The sequence below is a fragment of the Ixodes scapularis genome, unplaced genomic scaffold (assembly GCF_016920785.2).
Source record: "Ixodes scapularis isolate PalLabHiFi unplaced genomic scaffold, ASM1692078v2 PGA_scaffold1__304_contigs__length_218370807, whole genome shotgun sequence".
Taxonomy (NCBI): domain Eukaryota; kingdom Metazoa; phylum Arthropoda; class Arachnida; order Ixodida; family Ixodidae; genus Ixodes; species Ixodes scapularis.
Window position 1 is genome coordinate 83102883 of NW_024609846.1, and position 21362 is coordinate 83124244.

At 47.0% G+C, this 21362-nt stretch overlaps 1 protein-coding gene across 2 annotated transcripts in view; it reads left to right on the forward strand.

Annotated features, from left to right (window-relative positions):
• LOC8026372 (ubiquitin conjugation factor E4 B) overlaps positions 1–21362 on the forward strand; it is a 68100-nt gene that overhangs the window by 18946 nt on the left and 27792 nt on the right. For both annotated transcript variants that reach the window (XM_029979181.4, XM_029979182.4), the window contains exons 12-18: positions 229–327; positions 7522–7635; positions 8567–8656; positions 9449–9554; positions 18633–18880; positions 20208–20323; positions 20723–20812. In XM_029979181.4, coding sequence (XP_029835041.3) covers positions 229–327; positions 7522–7635; positions 8567–8656; positions 9449–9554; positions 18633–18880; positions 20208–20323; positions 20723–20812 — 863 coding nt within the window. The remainder of the gene's footprint in view (positions 1–228; positions 328–7521; positions 7636–8566; positions 8657–9448; positions 9555–18632; positions 18881–20207; positions 20324–20722; positions 20813–21362) is intronic.

The window sequence follows — 21362 nt, forward strand, 5'->3', positions numbered from 1 at the left end:
GTATGACTGTAGATTTGTAAATGACCCGGTATCTCATTGTGCATGCAACAAGAATTCTGCTGAATTGAAAACGTAACCACCTACGACATTTTCGATTGATCTGAGTGATTATTTGTTTATGTGGATTTGAGGAAATGAGAAGGGCTTTAGGGGCTTTGTATAGTTGGCATTTAACTTTGGTTCTGTCTCAAATGAACATTAAAAGAAGCGGTTTTTTTGGTGTTTCAGGCACGCATTGTGAATGCCTACTACCTGCAAAGCGCCATGACCTCCGAGAACATGCATTTCGTCAACAAATCCCTTCAGAGCATGCTCGAGTTTGCCAGGGTAACTACCATTTTTTCTCTTTCTCATTGCCAGTAATGAAAGCTTGCCCAGTCTCGAGATCCTTACACTTCACAGCCTTGATTAGACCAAGAGAGTGACTTGAAGTCCATGCTGAGGCTAGAACTTTTTTGTATTCCTGTGCTCTTTTCAGGCTCCTGTTTTAGGGGTCAGGATGCAAAGATTTAACAACTATGAGGATTTTTCTCATGAAGTACCGTAGAACTTCTTTGATATGCTCCCTGTTGATATACTTTCTCTGTTTGTACGTTTTCAGTCAGCACTCCTGTCTAAACTGCCATAGAAATTATGTTTTACAACAGAACTGTTAAAGGGTAACTGCAAAGAAAAAAAAGTTTTTTTTTAAACAGCCTAATTGGGACAAGCATGTCACAAAACAAATGTTCCGCGAAAAAAAATATTTTTTTTATCAATATTTACGCCACAGGACGTAATTTAGTAGAGTCAGAACCTCTCCACATTTGAAACTCCCGCTCTTTCGACCCCCGAGGAAGAGGAGTACGCCCCGCCCCTCACTCTCCTTGCGTTGCGGAGTTGAACGACGCAGCGTCTCGACTTCCGGCAGGATCTGGCAACTACGCCAGGCCGCGGTATTGTTTTGGTTTGACGCGGTTTGCGAGCACATGTAGCGAAGACGTGACCGGAGAAGTGCCCCTGTGATGTTCCCGAAGATGGAAAGTATCGTTCGTAATCGTCGTGCGTGCTTTGAAAGCGAAGGGAGTCACAGAATCCACGAGTGCGCAACCACAAGCCAAGGTTCACGACAGCGCTGCGTTGGTTTCGGCGATCTCGTTCTGTTTGGTGCAATACGGCGATGCGACAGAGCTGAAACGTTCGTGGTGTGTGTAATGCGGTGCTAACACGGAGCACAAATTGGTTGTGGGGTTGACGTTCAACCAGTTAAGTCCCGTCGTCGTCAGCTGATCCAGTCAAACTGGTCCGGGAGGACGCTGGGAGCGTTTTTAAAAGTAAATCTGCCTCGTTCTGTTTCAAAATGTGGAAGTTTCCCGACGCATACCGTGAGTAAAGAGCTGCGGGCGTTTTCAACAAAATTACGTCGTTTTAATTGAACAATGGACTCCGAATTGTTGTCCTAAATCTGCCGTTTTTATGCTTCGTGTTGTTGGACTGCGTTTGCACAGCGACGTGTTGCATCGTGCGGTGTGAATAAATTTGGGCACGATTTCGTACCTGCCTACAGATGCATGAACTGAGACCGTTTTTACGTAGTGGACATAGTGCTTTTTTATTTTCTGTCTAGTCGCGGACGTTAGGTACACACGGGGCGAATCTCGACGGCCTCCAGAGCGATATGACGAGAACGTAACCGGACACGTTTGTCGCTACGCGAACGCCCGATTGCCTCCAGCCAAATAGCATTCCTTTCGGGGCGACATGGCTGCTGGAAGGCTCACTGTCGGGATCACGCATCCGACATCTCCGAAAAGTCAGCATTTGCACGCGCAAACACGCAAAACAAAACAAAAAAAACAATAAAAAAAGCACGCTAAGCAAGCAAAGAGGAAAACGAACGAACCGCGCTATGAAAGCCAAAACCCCGCGTCGCTTCCTATCACTAACACCTGCGACAGCTGCTAAACACACACTACTTCACTTCAAGAAGTCTCACTCAAGCACCTGGGTCAGCACGAAACGACGAAACACTGATCACTTCGGCGAAACGATTAGTCGAGGTAGGCGAGACAGGCGGGAGCAGAGACTTCGACGGCCATGAAAGAATGGCGAAGCTTTTTGTTTGTATGAATCCAAACGGAAGTGCCCGTCTTGTAAACCTTTTGTAAAGAATAATAACTCTCATCACGTGGGTTATTCTTTAAACGTAAAAATATGCCGCTCAAAAGGAAATTGCAACATATAACAAAGGTTTAACAATCAAGTTCTAAGCTGTCAATCAAACTCTTAGCCAATGAGAACCTTTTTGGATTGACGTCACATAATCACAACTTCGTGGCGCGCGATTTAAAACGGACGAAATAGCCGCAAACTAAAATCAGTCTCACGCAATAAATATTGCTGTAAAAAATGTTTTTTCTCGCGGAAAAATTGTTTTTTGACATGCTTGTCCCAATTAGGCTATTTAAAAAAAAACTTTTTTTTCTTTGCAGTTACCCTTTAAGGGGGAACATGGGCCTAAATTCTAATTTTTTTTTTTAAATCTATTTTTAAATTTTAAGGTTTTCAGTTATATAAACTTATTAAACACCCTTACACCAAATTTGATAACCATACGCCAAATAGTTCCATTGATATAAAATATTTTCAACACATTGTGGGGCAGTAACAAAGTAAAGGAGTTCAATGTTCCGATGCATTTTTCTCAGTTCCACTTTTTGCTGCAAAATTCATACGAAGGATTCTTTTGTTCGAAGGTAAAAGTTTTTGGGTACCACAATCAAGATGTTTCTGAACTGAAATTTACTGGGGAATTGGGCTATCTACTTTATTTTGTTTTAAGTTGAAGTCCTCAGTGATAAAAAACTAAGTTTTCAAAAATTGACATAGGACAGATATGCATCTCATATTTTGAGGTAATAACTCTTCCTGAAATATTTGCATTGAAGTTATTAAAACTAGATAGTCCGAGGTCCCATATCTCCCACTTTCTATTCAAGCAGTCAAAGTGATGCTTATTAGCTTCATTTGCATATCATACATTTCTTAATGAAAAGTGACACATCATCTTACGCAGGTATGTAAATTTGTCCTAGGGAGCTGAAAGTTTGCACAGTACACCTATATCTGAAGCTAAATCTCCCCTGTAAATTTCATTTTGATCACTTGAGTAGTTCAAAAGTTTGACCTCTAGCCAGTGTCCCCCCTTAAGGGCTAGTTCTCCAGGATTGGGTACGGTACCAAACATATTTCGACACCCGTGGTCGACACAGCACTCTGGTTTCTGCCGTCGCTCATAGATGGCGGTAGTTGTCCAGAGTGTTGTGTTTGCCGGTTGTCTGCTTGCCGCCGTCACTCATAGATTGTGGCAACCTTTCCAGCCTCGGCAACCAGACAACTGGTTGCTGCCGTCGCTCATAGATGGCGGCAACATTTCTTCGGAGGAAGAGAGCGGGAACGGAACGAGCGGCGATGTGCGCGTCAGTGCGAATGGTTCCACAACCGCCGCAAGGTTGCTCTCGCCTAAAGTTCCACTGCGTTGAGCGCTTCAGATTCCCTGGCAAAAGAAGAGCAGACTGCTCGCCTGGAAAGCCACCGCCGAGAACAGAAGCTGCAGTTCCGCTGCTCTACCTTCTTCATGCGATCAGCGGAAAACACTATCGAGAAGCGGCCATTTTGAATTCTATGTTGGCTGCCAATGGATTGGCTTGGTTTGGCAGCGCTACCTGAGCACTTCTGAGTCCTACCGCTAGGTGACGCTATGCTAGCCCTTTTTTTCCCATTTAGCTGCACGTCATCATCACCATCATTATTATCATTTTGCTTTGTTTTTTGTTCCTTCGCGTCGCCAGTCGCCATTTTGCGCTCGTGGATTTGCGCCTCTGATCTCGTTCAGACAACGCTGGCTTGGGCGTCATGGCCCCATCTGTTCTTCTGCTACTCGACCATAACGCTAGAAAAGAAGGCAGCGATTCTCAAGCTAACAGAAAGCTGTCGAACGGAAACGGAGGCGTAACCTAAAACAAGGCACGCAGGCGTAACCTGAACCAAGGCACTATTTACGGCTTTTTTAAGCCCACTTGGAAGTAATAAAGGCAAGTTTTTCAATCTGCTGATTTTTCGGACTGCTCTATTATTCGGACGTCTTTTCGGTCCCAGCGAAGTCCGAATAATAGGTCGGCAACTGTACTTCTGCTTAAACTGTCATAAAAATAATGTTTTACAGCGGAGCTGTTAAGGGCTAGGTTCCCCAGGATTGTGTCCTTGCCGCTCTGACCTGGCCGTCGTTAAAACTGACGCGCAGCGGTTAATGGGAGCCTCGTCGACACTTGCCAGCCAATGGGACTGAAGCTGAAATTCATCATCGCCTTTGGGATCGGGGAATTTAAGTGCCATTGGCAAGCTTTCTGCTTAGTTTCATAGCTGGGAGCTGGCTTCACTTGGAGAAAGGATTGCAAGTGCCGTTTCGTGCGCTTTCAAAGCTGATGACATTGGCTCACTCCCTGAGACAGTTAATGCTTTCACATTAAGAGTGCAGGTTTAGGGGACAGATGGATACGGCCGACCTCTTGAGTCTGGTGGCAGCTTGTGCCATCTACCCAAAAACCCCGGGGGAGCGCCCACCTGGCTTTCGCTGAAAACTGGGTTAACCTGGCAAAATGGGCATTTCCGCAGTATTTTACGGTAGCTGTAGGTGGTGCAGCCAACACTGCTGCACACGGCAGCACTTCATTTGAATGATTGCCGGTCAAGGCAATTTGTGAGGGAAATAAGTGGGATTTTTTTACGGCGATGGCTGATATGGGCTCTTCGTGCCATTGGAATCTGTGTCCATTGTTGTAGGCCGTTCGTCGTCAGTATTGCCATATGCTCGAAAGAGATTGCCTGCCATCGTGGTCTTCTCGAACTCAATCCTGGGTCTGCTGCATTTGAAGCTTGCACGTCATCCCAAAGCTACGCCACCGCTTCGGGAACCTGCATTATCAGCATTTGATAAACACGGCGGATACGAGTCTCGCGTAGCACCCGCTAGATGGCCATGTGTTGCAATGGAAAATTCTTCGTTATCTTTAGTTAATTTCGAAAGTAGTAGGAGTTAATCATCGAAATCAATAGCTTTGGTTAGGTGGCGCAAGCCGTCACTTCATTAAAAGGGTTTGGACATATCCACCCATCCCATATCACCTAGAACAGGGGTTCTTAAACTGGGTTCCGGGGAACACACGAGCTGGTGTCATGGGTTCCGCGAACACCCAAATTGCAACCCCCCTCCCCCTCTCCCCCCTCCCATGCCGCAGGCTGCGCGGCAGGACCATGCAAAGCGCCTTCATCTCACTTTGTACTGACATCGCGATTGATATGGTATATGGGAAGCAACACGAGCAAAATTGCCTACAGATGTGCATCTGTTGCTTCTTGTTCGGCAAATATGGAGGGGCGAGGGAGGGGGGGAAGTATTCCGCGGCAGTTTTTGAGGCTTTCAGGGGTCCCGTGAGACCAAAACGTTTGAGAACCCCTGACCTAGTATACAAGGCCTCTACATTAGGTTGTCGTTAGTGTATCCGTGAGCCGCCTCAAGCGGAAAAAGCGCCGAAGCCTTGGGAGAGTATGGCGCAGAGCGGCAGACGCTTGTGTTCCGGCGTCTCTGCGTGCTAGTGTATTTCTTCTTGCGAGGCGCCGAGGAACGCAATGGCGGCAACGCCGAGGCGTCTCGCCATTCGTCTCAGGTAGAACGGAAAGTTGTGTGCTCGTAAGAACAAAGCCATTGCGGGGAGTAAGTTCGTCTGCTTCTTGTGCACAGGCGTTGCGACAGTGTCGGAACGCCAAGCTCCTGTTGGCCGATTTAATAAAATAGCGAGTATGCCTCGAGGCATCCAGCATTGTGGTCTACCCATGACCCTTTCAGTCGAAGCCAATCGGAGCTCGAAGTCGTTCCGACGTCACCGCAACTCCCACGCAAGAAATAGACGACTTGCTCTCCGCACTAACACTTTGCCGTCAAGACCACGTGGTGCATGCACGCGATGCTGATGCCCAACGACTTCGTCGTGAAGTGTCGCAGCCACCACCCTGAACGTAACATGGACTAACACGGGATTGCCGAGTTTTTATAGATGGACCTTTTTACAGCGCTGTCGGACCGTGGCAGTCAGTTTAAATTATAAAGAAGGTGGAATGAGTGAGCTTTCACCATACTAGTACCGTATTTGTTCAAATATTGATCAGTGTAGGCAAGCTGTTGCAGATCGAGTTTTCAAACTTCGCGGGAGCTGAAAAAGCCTCCGAATAATGAAGAAGTCAGAAAGATCTCTAGATTACAAAACTTGGCTTTCTTGAGCCCAAGCGGGTTTTTGAGAGCACCTCGTGTCCTGTTAAGCTTGCGGGCGATTGTGTCCACCTGCATTTGCATCGGCGTCGCGTCCTCGCCCGGCAGAAGTGCAAGAAGAGGTCACGAAGTCCAAAGCATGCATTGACACGGGGCAAAAGGACGACACTGCGAGGCATTGAGGTGCGAAGTTTAGAAGCAGTTAACAGTACACTTCACGCTTCATGGATGGCGACTGGCACGAAAACGGAACAAGAAGATGGTTGGCGATGGTAAACCAGCCAAGGAAAGAAATTAAGACGACATCGATGATGTGTAGAAAAAAACTAAATGCATAGCATGGCATGCCTAGTGGCTGGGGCAGCAGCACTATAATAGTGCTGCCAAAGCTGTCCAATTCATCAAAAAAATAGAACCAAGCCCACAGTCGAGCCAGCAAAAAATTCAAGATGGTAGCCTTTCGGTGGCCATTGCTCATAGCTATGTTAGTCCGAAAAATCAAACTTTCGGCTGCAAACTGTTTGAAAAATTGGGTGTTAATATGTACTACTATTTCAACTGGGTAGGTCGCAATTCCTCGTCGATGTCTGAAATAACTAGCAAGTCTGAATTTTTGATGTACGAAACATTGGTCGGGGTTTTTGTATGAACAAGACTTGTATACCTATCTTTTCATGGGGCACGTGGGACGAGGCAATCATTGCCGTTTACAAAAGGAGTTCAGCAAGCGGTGGTATGGTGCCTGGAACGCGTCTCCGACTGGTGTGTTTACCGCGCCCAAAAAAGTGGTCCTTCGATTTCCGCCTGATGACGTCATAGGAGTGTCATGCTGTCGCCGGTAGCGACCCTGGTGGTGTCTCAGCAGCTATGGTGGGGATATGGCAGACGCCTCTTCTGCTGCAGGTCGCTCCCCACTGTGACAGTCCACGGAAGCTACAGCAGCCGAAAGTTGGGACGCCTGGGACGCCGTGATGACAGCGACACTCGCGTTCGCTCGCGCTTTTCGCCAGCATTTCCACGGCCAACCGCCAGGATCGCGACAGTCAACAGCATGACACTCCGGCTTCTATGACGTCATTTGTTGCCACTTGGGGACCACTTTTGATGTATGGGCGGCATAGGACGCTAAACACACCAGTCGGAGACACGTTCCAGGCACCATAGCGGCGGCAAAGAGCAGCTTGCGTGGTTGCCGACAGCATTGCTTCCTTTTGCAGACCCAGATGCATCACGTCTTCCGAGCACTACTGATGAATGCGGGCAGCCGGGAGAAGGTGCTGGGCTACATTGCCTCTGTGCTCAGGGCCAATGAGAAGCGATCGCAGCTCCAGGTGGGTCTCGTGGGTGACACACGTTGGAGTTCAGGTTGCACCACTCAAACGAAGCCACAACTATGGCTGGGGACGTTGGAGGATACACCGTGGTTGTCCTCTTGTTAAAGCAACTTCTCTGAAATTAGTTCCTCATCGTATAAGTTCCTTTACTACCGTCTAAGTTCATTACAACAGACCGGGTTACAACAGACATTTGGATATAACTTACCGAATTGTGGAGTTTGGTTGGTTTTCCTCTACATAGTACCATTGACACAACTTCCTATCTGCATACAACATACTCCTCTTAAAACAGACCGAAATCTTGGTCAAAATCAAGGTCTATTATAATGAGCTTAGACTCAATATTGTGTGTTTATGTCGTTATAAAAGTATGACAAGCTGTCTTTATTATTTGTAGCTCAGTGCACAGAGTTCTAGCAAACTGCAAAGGTGTCGAACCCAGCAGGCAGTACTTGAAAATGGGTGTCTTGGAAGCCTCGGACTGCCAGAAGGAACTTCGCTAGGAGACGTAGCTTCTTAGGCCCCAGAAGGGCATGACCTCTTGGCGGAATGTTGGCTGCCACTCTGGCTTTCTTCCAAAACTTGCTTGAAATCTTTTCAGAGTAAAAATTTTGTACTTTGGCATCCGAGAACTTACTCGCGTCCAGCGTTGCTCTGTCTGTGTAATCGTGTGATATGACCTGCAAGAGTGACTTGGACCTACTCGAGTAAAATTCTGAACACAGCTTTTTTTTCGAGTCAAGGTGCGGAGGTTTTGCTGTTTCACCCTAGCACTATATGGACGGAACATGCAGCCTTGTGGATGTTTCGTTGCTGCACATGCAACTGATGCAGATTTCTCCACCATTTTTTGTGCTTTGTTTCCTGTTAAGTCTTATAACGAGGTGTGTGCCGACACCCAAGTGTGATGCTGTCTCTGTTACAGGTGAATGAACGCCTCGTGGCCACGGACGGCTTCATGCTCAATCTCATGGTGGTGCTACAGATGCTGGCGGTCAAGGTTAAGCCGGACAAGGTCTGCTCAACCTTCTGTGCCACCTTTTCCTAGAGCGGCGAAAGCACCAGGAGCCTCGTAATTAGGTCACTTCAGACTAAACAACTAGGCAAGGGGGTTGTTCTGTCCACTGATCAGTCTGTTGTTTTACAAGTATGGGTACCTGGCAGCTAGGCTCAATGACAAGGATAAAGGGACACATCTTGGCTAGCACATTCCTTAGAATATAGGCCGATGCATTTTTGTTCCCGTCTCCACAAATGAAAAATGAGGGGTCGGCCAATAATAGCGAGTAAAATTTTCCGAGCCCATCGAGTTAACCGGGATGCCATGTTTGCCCGCATTCTCACCATTGGGGTTCAATGGGCATGCTTTACAGTTGTTTTCTTGTTTGTTTTTTCAATCTTAATTGAGGGGCCTATAATTTGACGGCTCATTGCGGCGAACAGAGATTTCCGCTGCATGCTGAAAAGTTCTCCGATGATGTGTTAGTTCTCACTATATTTCGGCAGGTCGTGCCATCCGCCTTTCGTTTGGTTGGCACGGGAGCTCCCAAAAATGTACTTTTTTTTTTAGTAAGGTCACTGACAGCATGAGAACGGCGGGACGCCTCCCTCGAATGCCCGGCTTCGGTGCTATTAGCCTTGCGACATGCTTTGGCTGTGTGTTGCCGAAGTTGGGAAACTCGCGCTGGTGGTGGGACGACAGAAAGCCCTTCCTGCCGTTTGCATCTTGTTGGTGACCGAACCGTAGCAGCATGAACGAAGGTGGCGCTTTGTTTTTCAATGAACACACTCTGGCCTCTCCGTCCAGGTCGATCCTTACTACCCGTTCCATCCGGCGTCGCGTGTGGACATCACCGGAGACACGCGGCTCAGGATGACAGCCCAGGAGGCGGAGCAGTTCTCCCAGGAATTGCGTGAGTGTGAGCATGTTCCGTGTATAGCTGGACCGGCGCCAAGATGCTGACTTTTCGCACTCCAGCGCCACAAACAGGGTCTACTCTAGTCCAGTTTGGAACCCTTGAAAATGAAAGGAAGATCCATTGGTGGATCCTTATTGAATGCGTTAGCGTGGCCCTTGGGAAACGCTAACACTCACATTTTCACTTTTTTGTCTTAGGGGGAAGCTCCTTAGGGTCTAGCTTTTTCTGGTGTCTGTGCTCACATCAATTGCCATGCCATCTGTCTTCTTAAAAAAAAGAAAAAATGTTTGCGCAGTCGGCAGGATTCGAACCTGTGCGGGGAGTCCCCAATGGATTTCTAGTCCGTGGCCGGGGGACATAGGCCTATGTTTCAAAATTTTTTGAAAAAAATCATTTTTCAATTATTAGGGTTTTGGTTTTATAAACTAATTATACATCTTTACACTAAATTTCACAACCATGCACCAAATAGTTACTTTGATATAAAATATTTTCAACATATTGTGAGGCAGTAACAAAGTAAAGGAGTTCAATGTTTGAATGCATTTTTCTCAGTTCCACTTTTTGCTGCAAATTTCATACAAAGGAATCTTTTGTTCAAAGGAAAAATTATTCTGATACCACAATCAAGGTGTTTCTGAACTGAAATTTACTGGGGAATCGGGCTACCTACTTTATTTTGTTTTACATTAAACAGGGGTGGAACGGCTGCGCCATTTGCGCCATTTTGCGCCAGACGCATGTGTCTGCGCCATCCTGCGCCATGTTGCAGAAACTGCGCCAAAGCCAATACCTCGCGCCATTATGCGCCAAATCGCAAAACGTGCGCCAAAAAAAAACGTTTTATTTTGTCTTGGTTTCGGTTTTTATCGACTCGATTGTCAACAATGAGGGCGTTTAGCCTGGTCGGCCTTGCAATCCCTTGTTATGTTTATTCCCCTTGTCTATCCCGAGTCGGAAGCGCGCGAAAAAACTCGGATTCTAAGCGCTACACCACCTGCGACTGGATTGTTACTCTTCAACCATAAGCGGTAGGGCAAGTAGGCCGAGGTGAGGTCGAGTCGTTAAGCGTCAGATTGCATGAGGCTCTGCGGCCCGGGATCCGGGCGTCATCCAGTCGAAAGCAAATGAGCAAAATATTCCTTTTAGTGCTTCATCGTTAGGAGTTGGAACTGCATTCTTGCAAGATAAATCGTGATTTGATAGAACTGAAACGCGGTCCGATCCGAAACCTTGCCGGTCAGCAGCTCTACTTATCTGCTCGGCGTACTTTAAGCTTGCTCCTGCTTATCGCTTCAAATAAGATAACTTCGTTAATCGTAGTCTGCTGCTTCGATATCGAGTTGCACAATAGGATAAACTCGAAATTTGTTGCCCTGTTCCTCCGTGCAACTGCACGTCCGTTGTTTACGCACGCTACGTGGTTCGCACATATAATTACTATGTCGAGCACGTGTGGGTTCTGCGATAAGCAGAGCTGGTTTGCATCTTGAGCGTCTGAAGGCCACTCAGAAAATATCAAAGACGCTATCTTCAGAAACATAGAGTACTTGCTGTTTGATTCTCATTAAGGCTCACAAAGATTCAAGTTTTCGCATATATTACACTGTTATCCCCTCTACCTAGGTCCCTAACCGCTCATGTTCATCTCTGCTGCTAAGCACAATTGAAATTGCTTTCGTGCTTGTCTAAGATACAAGCTTAAGTGCAATGCAAACTGATCTGAGCTGCTCCTAGCCTGCTCCAGAATGTAGTTTTAGCTGCTCCCAACTTGCTCCAAAACAGCTGTTTCAGCTGCTCCCGTGGCTGCTCCCAAGTACATTTCATGAGTTCCACCCCTGATTAAAGTCCTTATTGAGAAAAACTATGTTTTCAAAAATTGACATAGGACAGATGTGTATCTCATATTTTGAGGTAACCACTGGTCCTGAAATATTTACATTTTATTTGTAAAAACTAGATAGCCCAAAGTCCCACATCCCCCACTTTATACTCCAGCAGGTAAAATGATGCTTAATAGCTTCATTTGCATATCATAGATTTCTTAATGAAGAGTGACACATCTTTTTATGCAGGTATGTCAAGTTGCCCTAGAGAGCTGAAAGTTTGCACAGTACACCTACATGTGAATTTAAATCTCCCTTGCAAATTTCATTCCAATCGCTTGAGTAGTTCAGAAGTTCAACCTCTAGCCAGTGTCCCCCCTTAACCACTTGGCCACGACTGGGGACGAGTAGGGGGCTCTGAGATGTGGTAGTAACTCAAGAGCTGGGGGATGTCATGGATGAAACGTTGCATGTAGCCGCTCAATTTCTATACAGGAGAAAGCGCTGCGGTCAAATGCGTGTATAATCGCGTTAAACTTTGCATTCATTGGCTCAACATTTATAGACGAGAGGGCGCTGCAGTCAAATGCTCAAATGCGTATATAACCACGTTCCATACCACACATTCTCTTTCTGACATGGACCGTTGACTTAAGCGGTGGAGATGCGTTCCCACCACTTCTAGCTGATCCAAGCTGATTCGCTAGAACCAATGGCTCTGCATTTCAGTGACCATAAAGCAGTAATAATGAAGTCGAAACGCAACCCGGAACTCAGCACTACCTATGAGCAATAAAAACAAAATCGGCACCATCAGCACTACCTATGAACAAAATCAGTATCATCTGCACCACCAGAGCTTCGCCCCCATCAACATCATTCACCAAGTGGAGATGCGGTCAATTTTTTTGCTTTCTCTTTTAGCTTTCTCTTTTGCTTCCTCTGCTTCTTGCTGCCTCTGCTTCTTGCTGCCTCTTTTTGGCATCGTTAGGGGGTCAGTGTTAGCGTTACCCAAAGGGGGGTATGTGTGGTGTTTCCCAAGGGTCATGCTATTGCATTCCCTAAGGATCCACCGATTATTCTTCCTTTAATTATTTTGACCCCCAACTCGAACCAGCACTAATATGTGGTTCACACTCCATTTTGTATCGCAAAGCAAGGCACACGCACTCCACACACCTGCAAGTTCAGACTCTCCCCAGCATCTGCGCGCGCATAGGCTTCCACCCCTTGACATTGCCTCCCTCCCGCCTTTGTCCTTTGCTACTCTCCTCCTCCCTATGCACTGTGCTTCTCTTTCCATTGTACTGTCCACAGACATATGCCATCACCTTTTCCCTGTCATGTGGGTACTAACGCTAGCACATTAATAACCTTTATTGTCGAAAGAAAACCATTTTTGTGAGAAATCCTTTGATTTGCTTGTACGAAATGACCTGACTGGGTGTTTTGAATATGATTGCAGACCTGATATTGCCACTTTGAAGCGTGTCCACGTGCCATACTGGAGCGATATGTGAGAATAGATCAGAAAATTTCCAGTTGTCGACCGAGAAAAGCGAGTTGCGTTTTTTTCTCTGCTGGAATGCACTATGCATCACTGAAAGCTTTGTCTCTACCGGACTGGCAGTTGGGACATGATGCTAAAGTTTTAGAAGCCAATGTAATTCGACTCAAAAGTTGAATGTAGGCACGTGCGAATAAGTGTACAGTCGAACCTCGATATAACGAACTTCAATGTAACGAAATCCTCGATTTAACGAAGTATTTTATTTTTCATAATTTCTTGCCCATAGACCCCATGTATTTTTAGTCTCTATATAACGAAGTCTATTTTGCTCCTATTTCAATATAACGAAGCGCCATTGCCATAGAAGTCAATAAATAAATAGACTCTAAAGAACAACTTCGCAAAAAAATTGTGGTTGAAAAGAAAAAATTATGCGCAAACGCGAGCGCTTGATAGGTTACCTCACGGGGACAGGCCTTCCAACACTGCCCGAGGATGCGGCGCCGGTAGCGCCGGCGAGGCATGCGGCAAAGCGCATTCCGCGGGGCTGGCCAGAAAATGCCGAGCAAAAAGTTAACACGGCATAACAGCATCACCACTGACATTCACTGATCATCATAGTCCACTGTACCGCGGGTAGCGCGGGAGCCAACTTCAGCGGTGGAGCGACGTGAAGGCGCGACCGCACGGGCAGTGCCATCTAGGAGAAGACCGAGAAGACCGATTATCGTCTTGCGAGCGTGATGTAAAGCAAAGTGCGGGCAAGAGTGTTGTGTAGGTTGGAAACATTGGCACCGCCTAAACAGCTTTTTTTTCAACCGGGTGGTTTACTCACGTGCTTGCTGCCATGGGGAAACGTAAAGTTCTTTCTTTGGATGAGAAAGCAAACGTTTTGGACGCCATCTCCAAAGGTGAACGGAAGAAGGATGTCGCGGCTCGCTTTGGTATACCGCAGAGTTCCCTTTCAACAATTCTAAAAGCAAAGGATTCTATTCTCGGCTCTCTGAAGAGTGGTACAAGCGGCCAAATAAAGCGACTGAAAGCTGCAACTTATGAACATGTGGATAAGGCAGTCTTCACTTGGTTCATGGACACTCGTGCGCAAAATATCCCACTGAGCGGGGCTGTCCTGCAGCAAAAGGCCAAGGACTTTGGATGTCTTCTGGATGAAGACAAATTCAAGGCGAGCAGTGGATGGCTGCACAGGTTCAAGGCCCGGCACGCAATTGTCGGAAAAATGACAAGTGGGGAATCGACGTCGGCCGATGCGCCCGAAGCTGCTGGTTGGGTCGAAAAGGAACTGCCGGGAATCATGATGCGCTACAAGCCAGCTGACATCTACAATGCAGATGAGACTGGGTTTTTTTATAAGATGCTCCCTAATAGGACACTGGCCCTTAAAGGAGATCGATGCCACGGAGGGAAACAAAGCAAGGTGCGGGTCACGATTCTCCTTTGCGCGAATATGGACGCGAGTGACAAGCGGATGCCGTTCATAATCGGAAAAAGCAAAAGGCCGAGATGCTTCAAAGGTGCTCGGGACCTCGAGATCGAATACACGTCCAACACAAAGGCGTGGATGACCCGTGACATCTTCCGCGGATGGCTCGGTGACTTCGACAAGGCGATGAAGAATGACAGCCGCAGTGTGTGTCTACTGCTGGACAACTGCTCCGCGCACCACATACCAGACCTGGAGCTATCAAACGTGGAGCTGCAGTTCTTCCCACCGAATTGTACGTCCCTGATTCAGCCGCTCGACCAGGGCATTATCAACAGTTTGAAGTGTGTGTATCGTAGGCGGCTGATCGATAAGCTCCTTCTCAACCTTCGCTTGAAACGTTCAACAAACGTTGACATTTTCCAAGCACTGGAGATGCTCTCCGCGTCTTGGAAAGCCGCGACGGACGGAACCATTCAGAACTGTTTCCGGAAAGCTGGGTTTGAAACTCCTCCAGCATCAACAGCCAGTGCTCTCGGGGAAGGCAGCGGAAGTGCTCCCACAGTATCGTCCTTTCCAAGTGAAGATGAGACGGAGTCAAACCAAGAGGCTCTTCTGGGAGCATGGCAGTCCCTCCGTGGCGACGGTGTTGTCCCCGACGATGTCTCTCTGGACAATTACCTCTACGGGGACTCGTGCGTCGTTGCAACGGAAGAGGTCTCTGACGCTTCCATCGTGCAGGATGTGGTCGGGAACTTGACGGAGGACGACGACGATTCTGAGCCCGATGCTGTCGAGCACTTCCCGAGCACTCGGGAAGTGCTCGACGCAATGGACGTACTGAGGAGGTACACGGCGTCGCATGGGCAGCAAGATGCCGTGCAAGCGCTCTGGGCGCTCGAACGCCGTATGACGCCGCTGCTACTGTCCAACAAGACGCAAGCAAAACTCACGGACTACTTTGCCCCTAAATAAAAGTCATTTTCGGTGAGTTTTCATAACCGTAAAATGTTTCGGAATTTTTTTTTGCATGCTAAAGCCAAATTTCGATTTAGCGAAATTTCAATGTAACGAAGTAAATTGCGAATTTTACTGACTTCGTTACATCGAGGTTTAACTGTACTTTGAGTTCAATGCAAATAGTGGTTTCGGCTGAATATTTTCTGGTCGAATATTGAATATAGTTTCTCAGACCCCTTCACTGCTGTTACACCATGCTTAAATGCAAACCCAGCTAAACTCGTGAAGGTTCTTCCCAAGCTTCCACTTGTCCATTTATAAGCTAGTTTTAAACTGGCTACATTTATGGACTGTGGCCTTAAGAGGTCTGATTTCTTGGAATGGCAGGTAAACGACAGATTTTACATATAATTGAACCTATAGAAATGCCCAGCTATACCTAATATCTTGGATTTATAAATCTTTTTGTATGCAAGTATTTTATAATCAATCTCGAATTTGAACAAAAAAAAAAAAAAAATTATGCTTGATAAACACACCTCAAGGCATCTCCGCTTAACATATACATGATTTCCACTCGACGTCAGTCCACCTTTCTTTCCGGTGGCAAGAAGCGTCTCATGAACGCAGCAGAAGCTACACTCTCATGCTTTCCTTCCCCCATTCTGTCTGACCATGTGACCTCAGTGTAAGCTGTGTATACTGTTGCATAACTGTCACAGTTTAATGTTAGAAATTTTACAGCAATGGAGATATCAACATTCACAAAGTTTCCATTTCTTTCGAAATACACCAGGTGCACGTGCACCATCCCACTTTAAAAGTGTGCTTTTCTCCCAAGCATGTGATTGCGACATTCATACTTTCCCCAAATGTTGATCGCTGCGGGTTATCCTGTCGAGTGTGCTCCTTACCGAGCACCGTTGCACTGCAGAGAAGCAACACTCACGGAGCTCGCTTTCGGAGCTGTTGCTTTGCAGTGCACCTGTGTTCGGTAAGAAGCACACTCACCAAAGCTAACCCCCCGCAATCAGCACTTTGAAAACTACGAACATCGCAGTTAATCTTGAAGCAAACATCGATTAGTGTATTATTCAAAGCTATTATTCACAATTTTTAGTATTTGGACAACCCTTGCTGAAGGTGATTTCTAAAACTTTTAATATAAAGATAAAGCTTTTTTTTGTTTAGCGTCAGCAGACGCTATTTATTTTTGTGTATTCACGAACTCTGCTGGCCACCAGTTTTATTTAGTTTGAAATGTTAGTAAAATGTTTTTTTATCCTTCTCAGTTTTATGACGCCAAGGTCGCTAAGGTTGTCGGTGTAAGCTTATTTTGTGACATCTGCCCTATCCTGGCACATAAAAAAAAAGGTTTTTAGGGAGTTCATATGCATACCTGCAAGCTCTTCCAAATCTATCATAAAATATATGAATTGGGACTAATTTTACGATTTGACGAATCTTGTTTTGAATTTTACGAACAAATGCTAAAAAGAGACCGCTGCTGGCGGTACCTTGCACTGCCACAAGAGGGCGATACATACCGTCTGCGGCAGCTTCATGGTTTTTACTTTTCTTCTACCCAATGGCCACGGATCCAAAACAAATCCAAACCCCAAAGCCTTTGTTAATGTGTTCGGTGGCGCACGTTGGTTCGGCGTGTTCAGCCGTGGTTCGGCCTCACTGTTTCGGCCAGTTTCGTGGCGAGCAGTCTGGCGTCTCTGTTTGTTGCACGTGTAATCGTTGTAGCACTCCCCTGGTCGCGGTGGCTTCGTGGCGCAATGGGGAACTCCAAACCTCGAAAGAGGTACTTTCAGGTGTTCTTAAAGTCCTAAACGTCGGAATTCCCGTGCTTCGTGCCATCCAAGAAGGGAGAAAAGTTTGGATTCTGTACCACATGCACATGTGATGTAAGAATGGGGCGTGCTTCGAACAAGACAACTTTCTAAAGTAGGCGAAATTGGGAACAGCAAAATCGCTGACAAAATAGAGCATCATTCATCCCGCAGAATGCCTACCTCTTTTACCTTCCCCCCACCCCTCCCCCCGCCTCCACGGCCATGGGAGTTTTACAAATTTGGAAGTCCACAGGTTGGCAGGTATGCATATGCCTCTTGAAAGGAGTACTCCGGCGATTTTTTTAGCTACCTCAAATAACTGTATTTTCAGAATCACCGGCCTTTACTCTTTCTGGTATACTATTTAGTATAGCAAAATTCAGAACAGTTATTGTGATATAGGCAACTGAAAATGATGCCGAACCCAGCATTCAAATATACCCACACTTTTCAGTGGCGTGACGTCGGCGGAAGGCAGGTTTGCAGGTCGGGCGGGCACTCTAAAACTTGACTATGCCGAGCATTTGTTTCGGGCTCATGGGTGCTGGAGCAAGCTTCCATAGCATTCATTTGGCACCATGACACTAGTAATCAGTTGGAAAAAAGTCTGCAGTCCAAAAAGTGAACCCCTGCCTTCTGCTGACCTCACTTTTTCATTGTTGCCAGTGGAGACTTTCACTTTGAAAAACACGGTGATGACCAAAATTGCAAATTCAATAACTTTGCAAAAAAAAATAAAAAATGAGAGGCATTTATAATACTCTGTAACGCAGAATTAGAGAGTGCTGCTCTTGAGGAGGAGGAGGGTATGCCCCTTTTCCTCAACCGTACCCTCCCTTCCTGCTCTCCTGCTCGCCTCCCATTTAGCGGGAAATTTTCACTAAATTTCCCGCTTAATGTACTTGGGAATTCTTTTTCCTAAATTTATTGGGAAAATTTTTCTACTAACTTTAGTGGGGAGTTTTTTCGCTAAATTTAGTGGGGAAATTTTCCCGCTAAATGTAGCGGGGAACATTTTCTGCTAAATTTAGTGGGGAAATTTTTCAGCTAAATTTAGTGGGGAATTTTTTCCACTAATTTTAGCGGCGGCTAAATTTAGCGGGGAAATTTTTCTGCTAAATTTAGCGGGGGAATTTTTCCACTAAATTTAGCGGGGACATTTTTTCTGCTAAATTTAGCGGGCAAATTTACCCATAATGCAACGCGCGGTGACCCTCCTGACGTCGGAGGTGACGTCATCATGGGAAGCGTCCCGTAATGCACCGTGTAGTTAGGCCGACGCCAATGCCGACGCCGCTCAATCCGGAAACGGGCGCCTAAGAGCTGCGCTCTAAAAAATAATATTGGCAAAATATTTTAACTTTTTCAGCTATGTCTGTTGGTGTCTTTAGCAAATTTTCAGGCAAATCGGGGACTATGAAGAAAATGCTGGAGTACCCCTTTAAAGGGAAGAACGACAGAACAAAGGCCCAACTGGCGGCGTTTGTGTTGCAGGTGCGCGGGAGGGAAAGCAGTGGTGCGAAGAGGCGCCCAAGTTTCCGACAGAGTGCCTGTTCCTGGCGCTGCAGTGCGCCCACCTGGGCCTGAGCCCCGCCCTGGGGCGCTACGGACGGCGCCTGCGAGCCATCCGGGACCTGCAGCGCATGGCCCAGGAGATGGCGGCCGCCCAGCCCCTCTGGGAGCACCTGCCCAACGCGGAGCGCAACCGCAGGCTCATTCGCAAGTGGAGGGCTCAGGCCAAGGTGAATGGGCACGGGGGTGTAAATGGCAACGACCGTTGGATATTGCCACGTTTGCGGCAGATGTGCCTGAGTTCGCGGCACAGATGGCTGAGTTCACGGTGCACGTGGTTGCTACCCAGAGGTGCGGAATTTGGACCCCGCTGGGACAGTTCTTTTTTTTACCAACTGTTGCTTTTCTGGAAAGTTCCGCTTCCTTCTCCTCTTTCGCCGTAATCATGCATCCTGGTTTAGAACCTTCCCAAACGTGGCTCGCATATAAGGGCAGCCGTAGCACACCGCCTCGGGTTAGTCGCCCTTCCACCGCTGCCGGAGAATCTGTGAATTCCTCTTGTTGTTCGCTGGCACGAGTTTCCCTCGTTACGTGTTTGTTTTTAGTTTTATGTTCGTCCGCTCTTTCTTCTTTGCGACAATATTTTTTGTGCAGCCGAAAGATTACCCTAAACTTGAGCAAGCGCATATTTGTCAGTCAAGCAAGGCCGTGCGTGCCAGTCGTGGCGTTCCGAGCTCCAAATACCTTCAAGTTGAGTGGGCGGCGGAGGCGATGCGCGTGAGCTAGCTTGAATTGCTCGCTTCGAAACGCTTCTTTTTACACTTGTCGGCAGCTTAAGAAACGCAGGTCGTAACTTATTATATTCACGCGCCTCGGTTTGGGATTCATTCTTTGGCAACCTTGTCAGGTAATGCCACGATCTTGTTGGCTCGGGACTCGCCATGTTCTGCGTTTCTGTGACTAGGCTGTGAACGCTTCTTCTATGCAAACATGTTTTGAAGCCACAATCTTGTGCCTATAACTTTCACTGACTACCTAAACTTCAACGTGAAAGATGTAAACAAAAAAATGCCCTTTTCTCACACTTGTCAAGCTGCAAAATCCAGCGCAGGGACAGTTGTCTGCCTTAGTACCTGTGGCACTCCCGCGGCACCCTCTAGCTCAGTTGTTCTCGAGCATGGACGTTTTGGGGACCCGCGAAAGTGATGGGGGACCCTATGCCAGCAGGGGAAAAGGGGCGTTAGGGGTATAAAATTAGAATGAATTGCAGTGTGGAAAGGGCACCCTTTACTGTTATAGACAGGCAAGGTAAGACGCATGAAGTAAAAGGATGAATAGACGGTTGGATGGTAACAGGCGGTAGCTTGCGCCACCTAGCCAGGGTCAACAAAAAAAGCAATATTTTTTAAGAAAAGAGGGTGGGTTTGACGGTTGAGGCGAGAACTTCGCGGACCCCAAAATTGACTTCACGGACCCCTGCAGGTCTGCGGAACCCCATTTGAGAATTGCTGCTCTACCTTGTTGCAACAGTGTTGTCATCGTCCACATACTTTGCAGAAAATCTCCAAGAGCAAGGCGTGCGCAGATGCCGGCCTCTTGGATCTGCAGCTGTTGGGGCGCTGCTTGGGCTTCTACAATCAGGTTGCTTCGGTGCTTCTCAAGGTTCTAGAAACGTGAGTTGTCCATACTTTCTCGGGATCAGAGATGAAAAGCTAGAACCGTGGGGACGTTGGACGGTCCACTTAATTTTGGGGTGGGACCCTTGTTTGGTCCACAATGCGGTGGAATCCCTCCCCGCTGTAAAGACCGGCAGACCGAGGATGTGCATTAGGGGAAGCAAAGTTGAAGTATACCCTTCGTGATGTCGGTGTAAGCATTAAAGTTACCATTATGGCAAAGATGCTAATGTTTGGAAGATGTTCCCCTCCCCCCCCCCCCCCCCTCCAAGAAAAGGAAAATTGTGACTATTTTACTACGAGAAAGATTTGTGACTGTGTATGCTGTTTCTTAGTTCTCGGGGCTGGCAGAATATTGCCGGGCCGCTCTTCTGATGGATTTCCTTTCTCGAGCAGGACGTCTCCCACGGAGGTTCCTCAGTTGTTTGCTGCCTACCCAGAGTGGTACATCGAGGACATTGCCGACTTCCTGCTCTTTGCCATTCAGTGAGTAGCCTCTTCTTTGGCCTTTCGAGCTCGTCTCTACGATTGTATTTGTAGCGAGGCAAACTTTGGCATATCTTCTTAAGTGGGTGGCAGCAAACTGCACAAAAGAAAAAGGAAATGGGGACTCTGTCACTTTCGGTGTGCAGAAATATCATGCCGTCTTCTTTATTCGTGAGCATTAAATTTTGTTTGAGGCTTCTTTGGGGGTGTGGGTTTGCTTTCAGTGTGTCGGGTATGGTAAGGGGTCATTGGCAACAGCTTTGGTGAAAGCTCTTGACTACTCTGGATTGCTTTAGTGGGTATATGTAGTGGGCATTGAAATATTTTTTCCGAAACTCTCTTCTCTGCATACCTGACCTGGTGCAATGTTGTACTACAAGTCGTGTGTGTGGGGTATCGAGAGGTTACAAACGACACTCATGTTGGGTTTGACAGTCTATTCACTTCATCTGCATTTGTCATGCCAGGTATCATTGCCATCATTAGATAAGGACTTGGCGAGTGACGAAGTGACGCCAAAATGACTGAAGGAAGTTGTGAATGCTGGGTC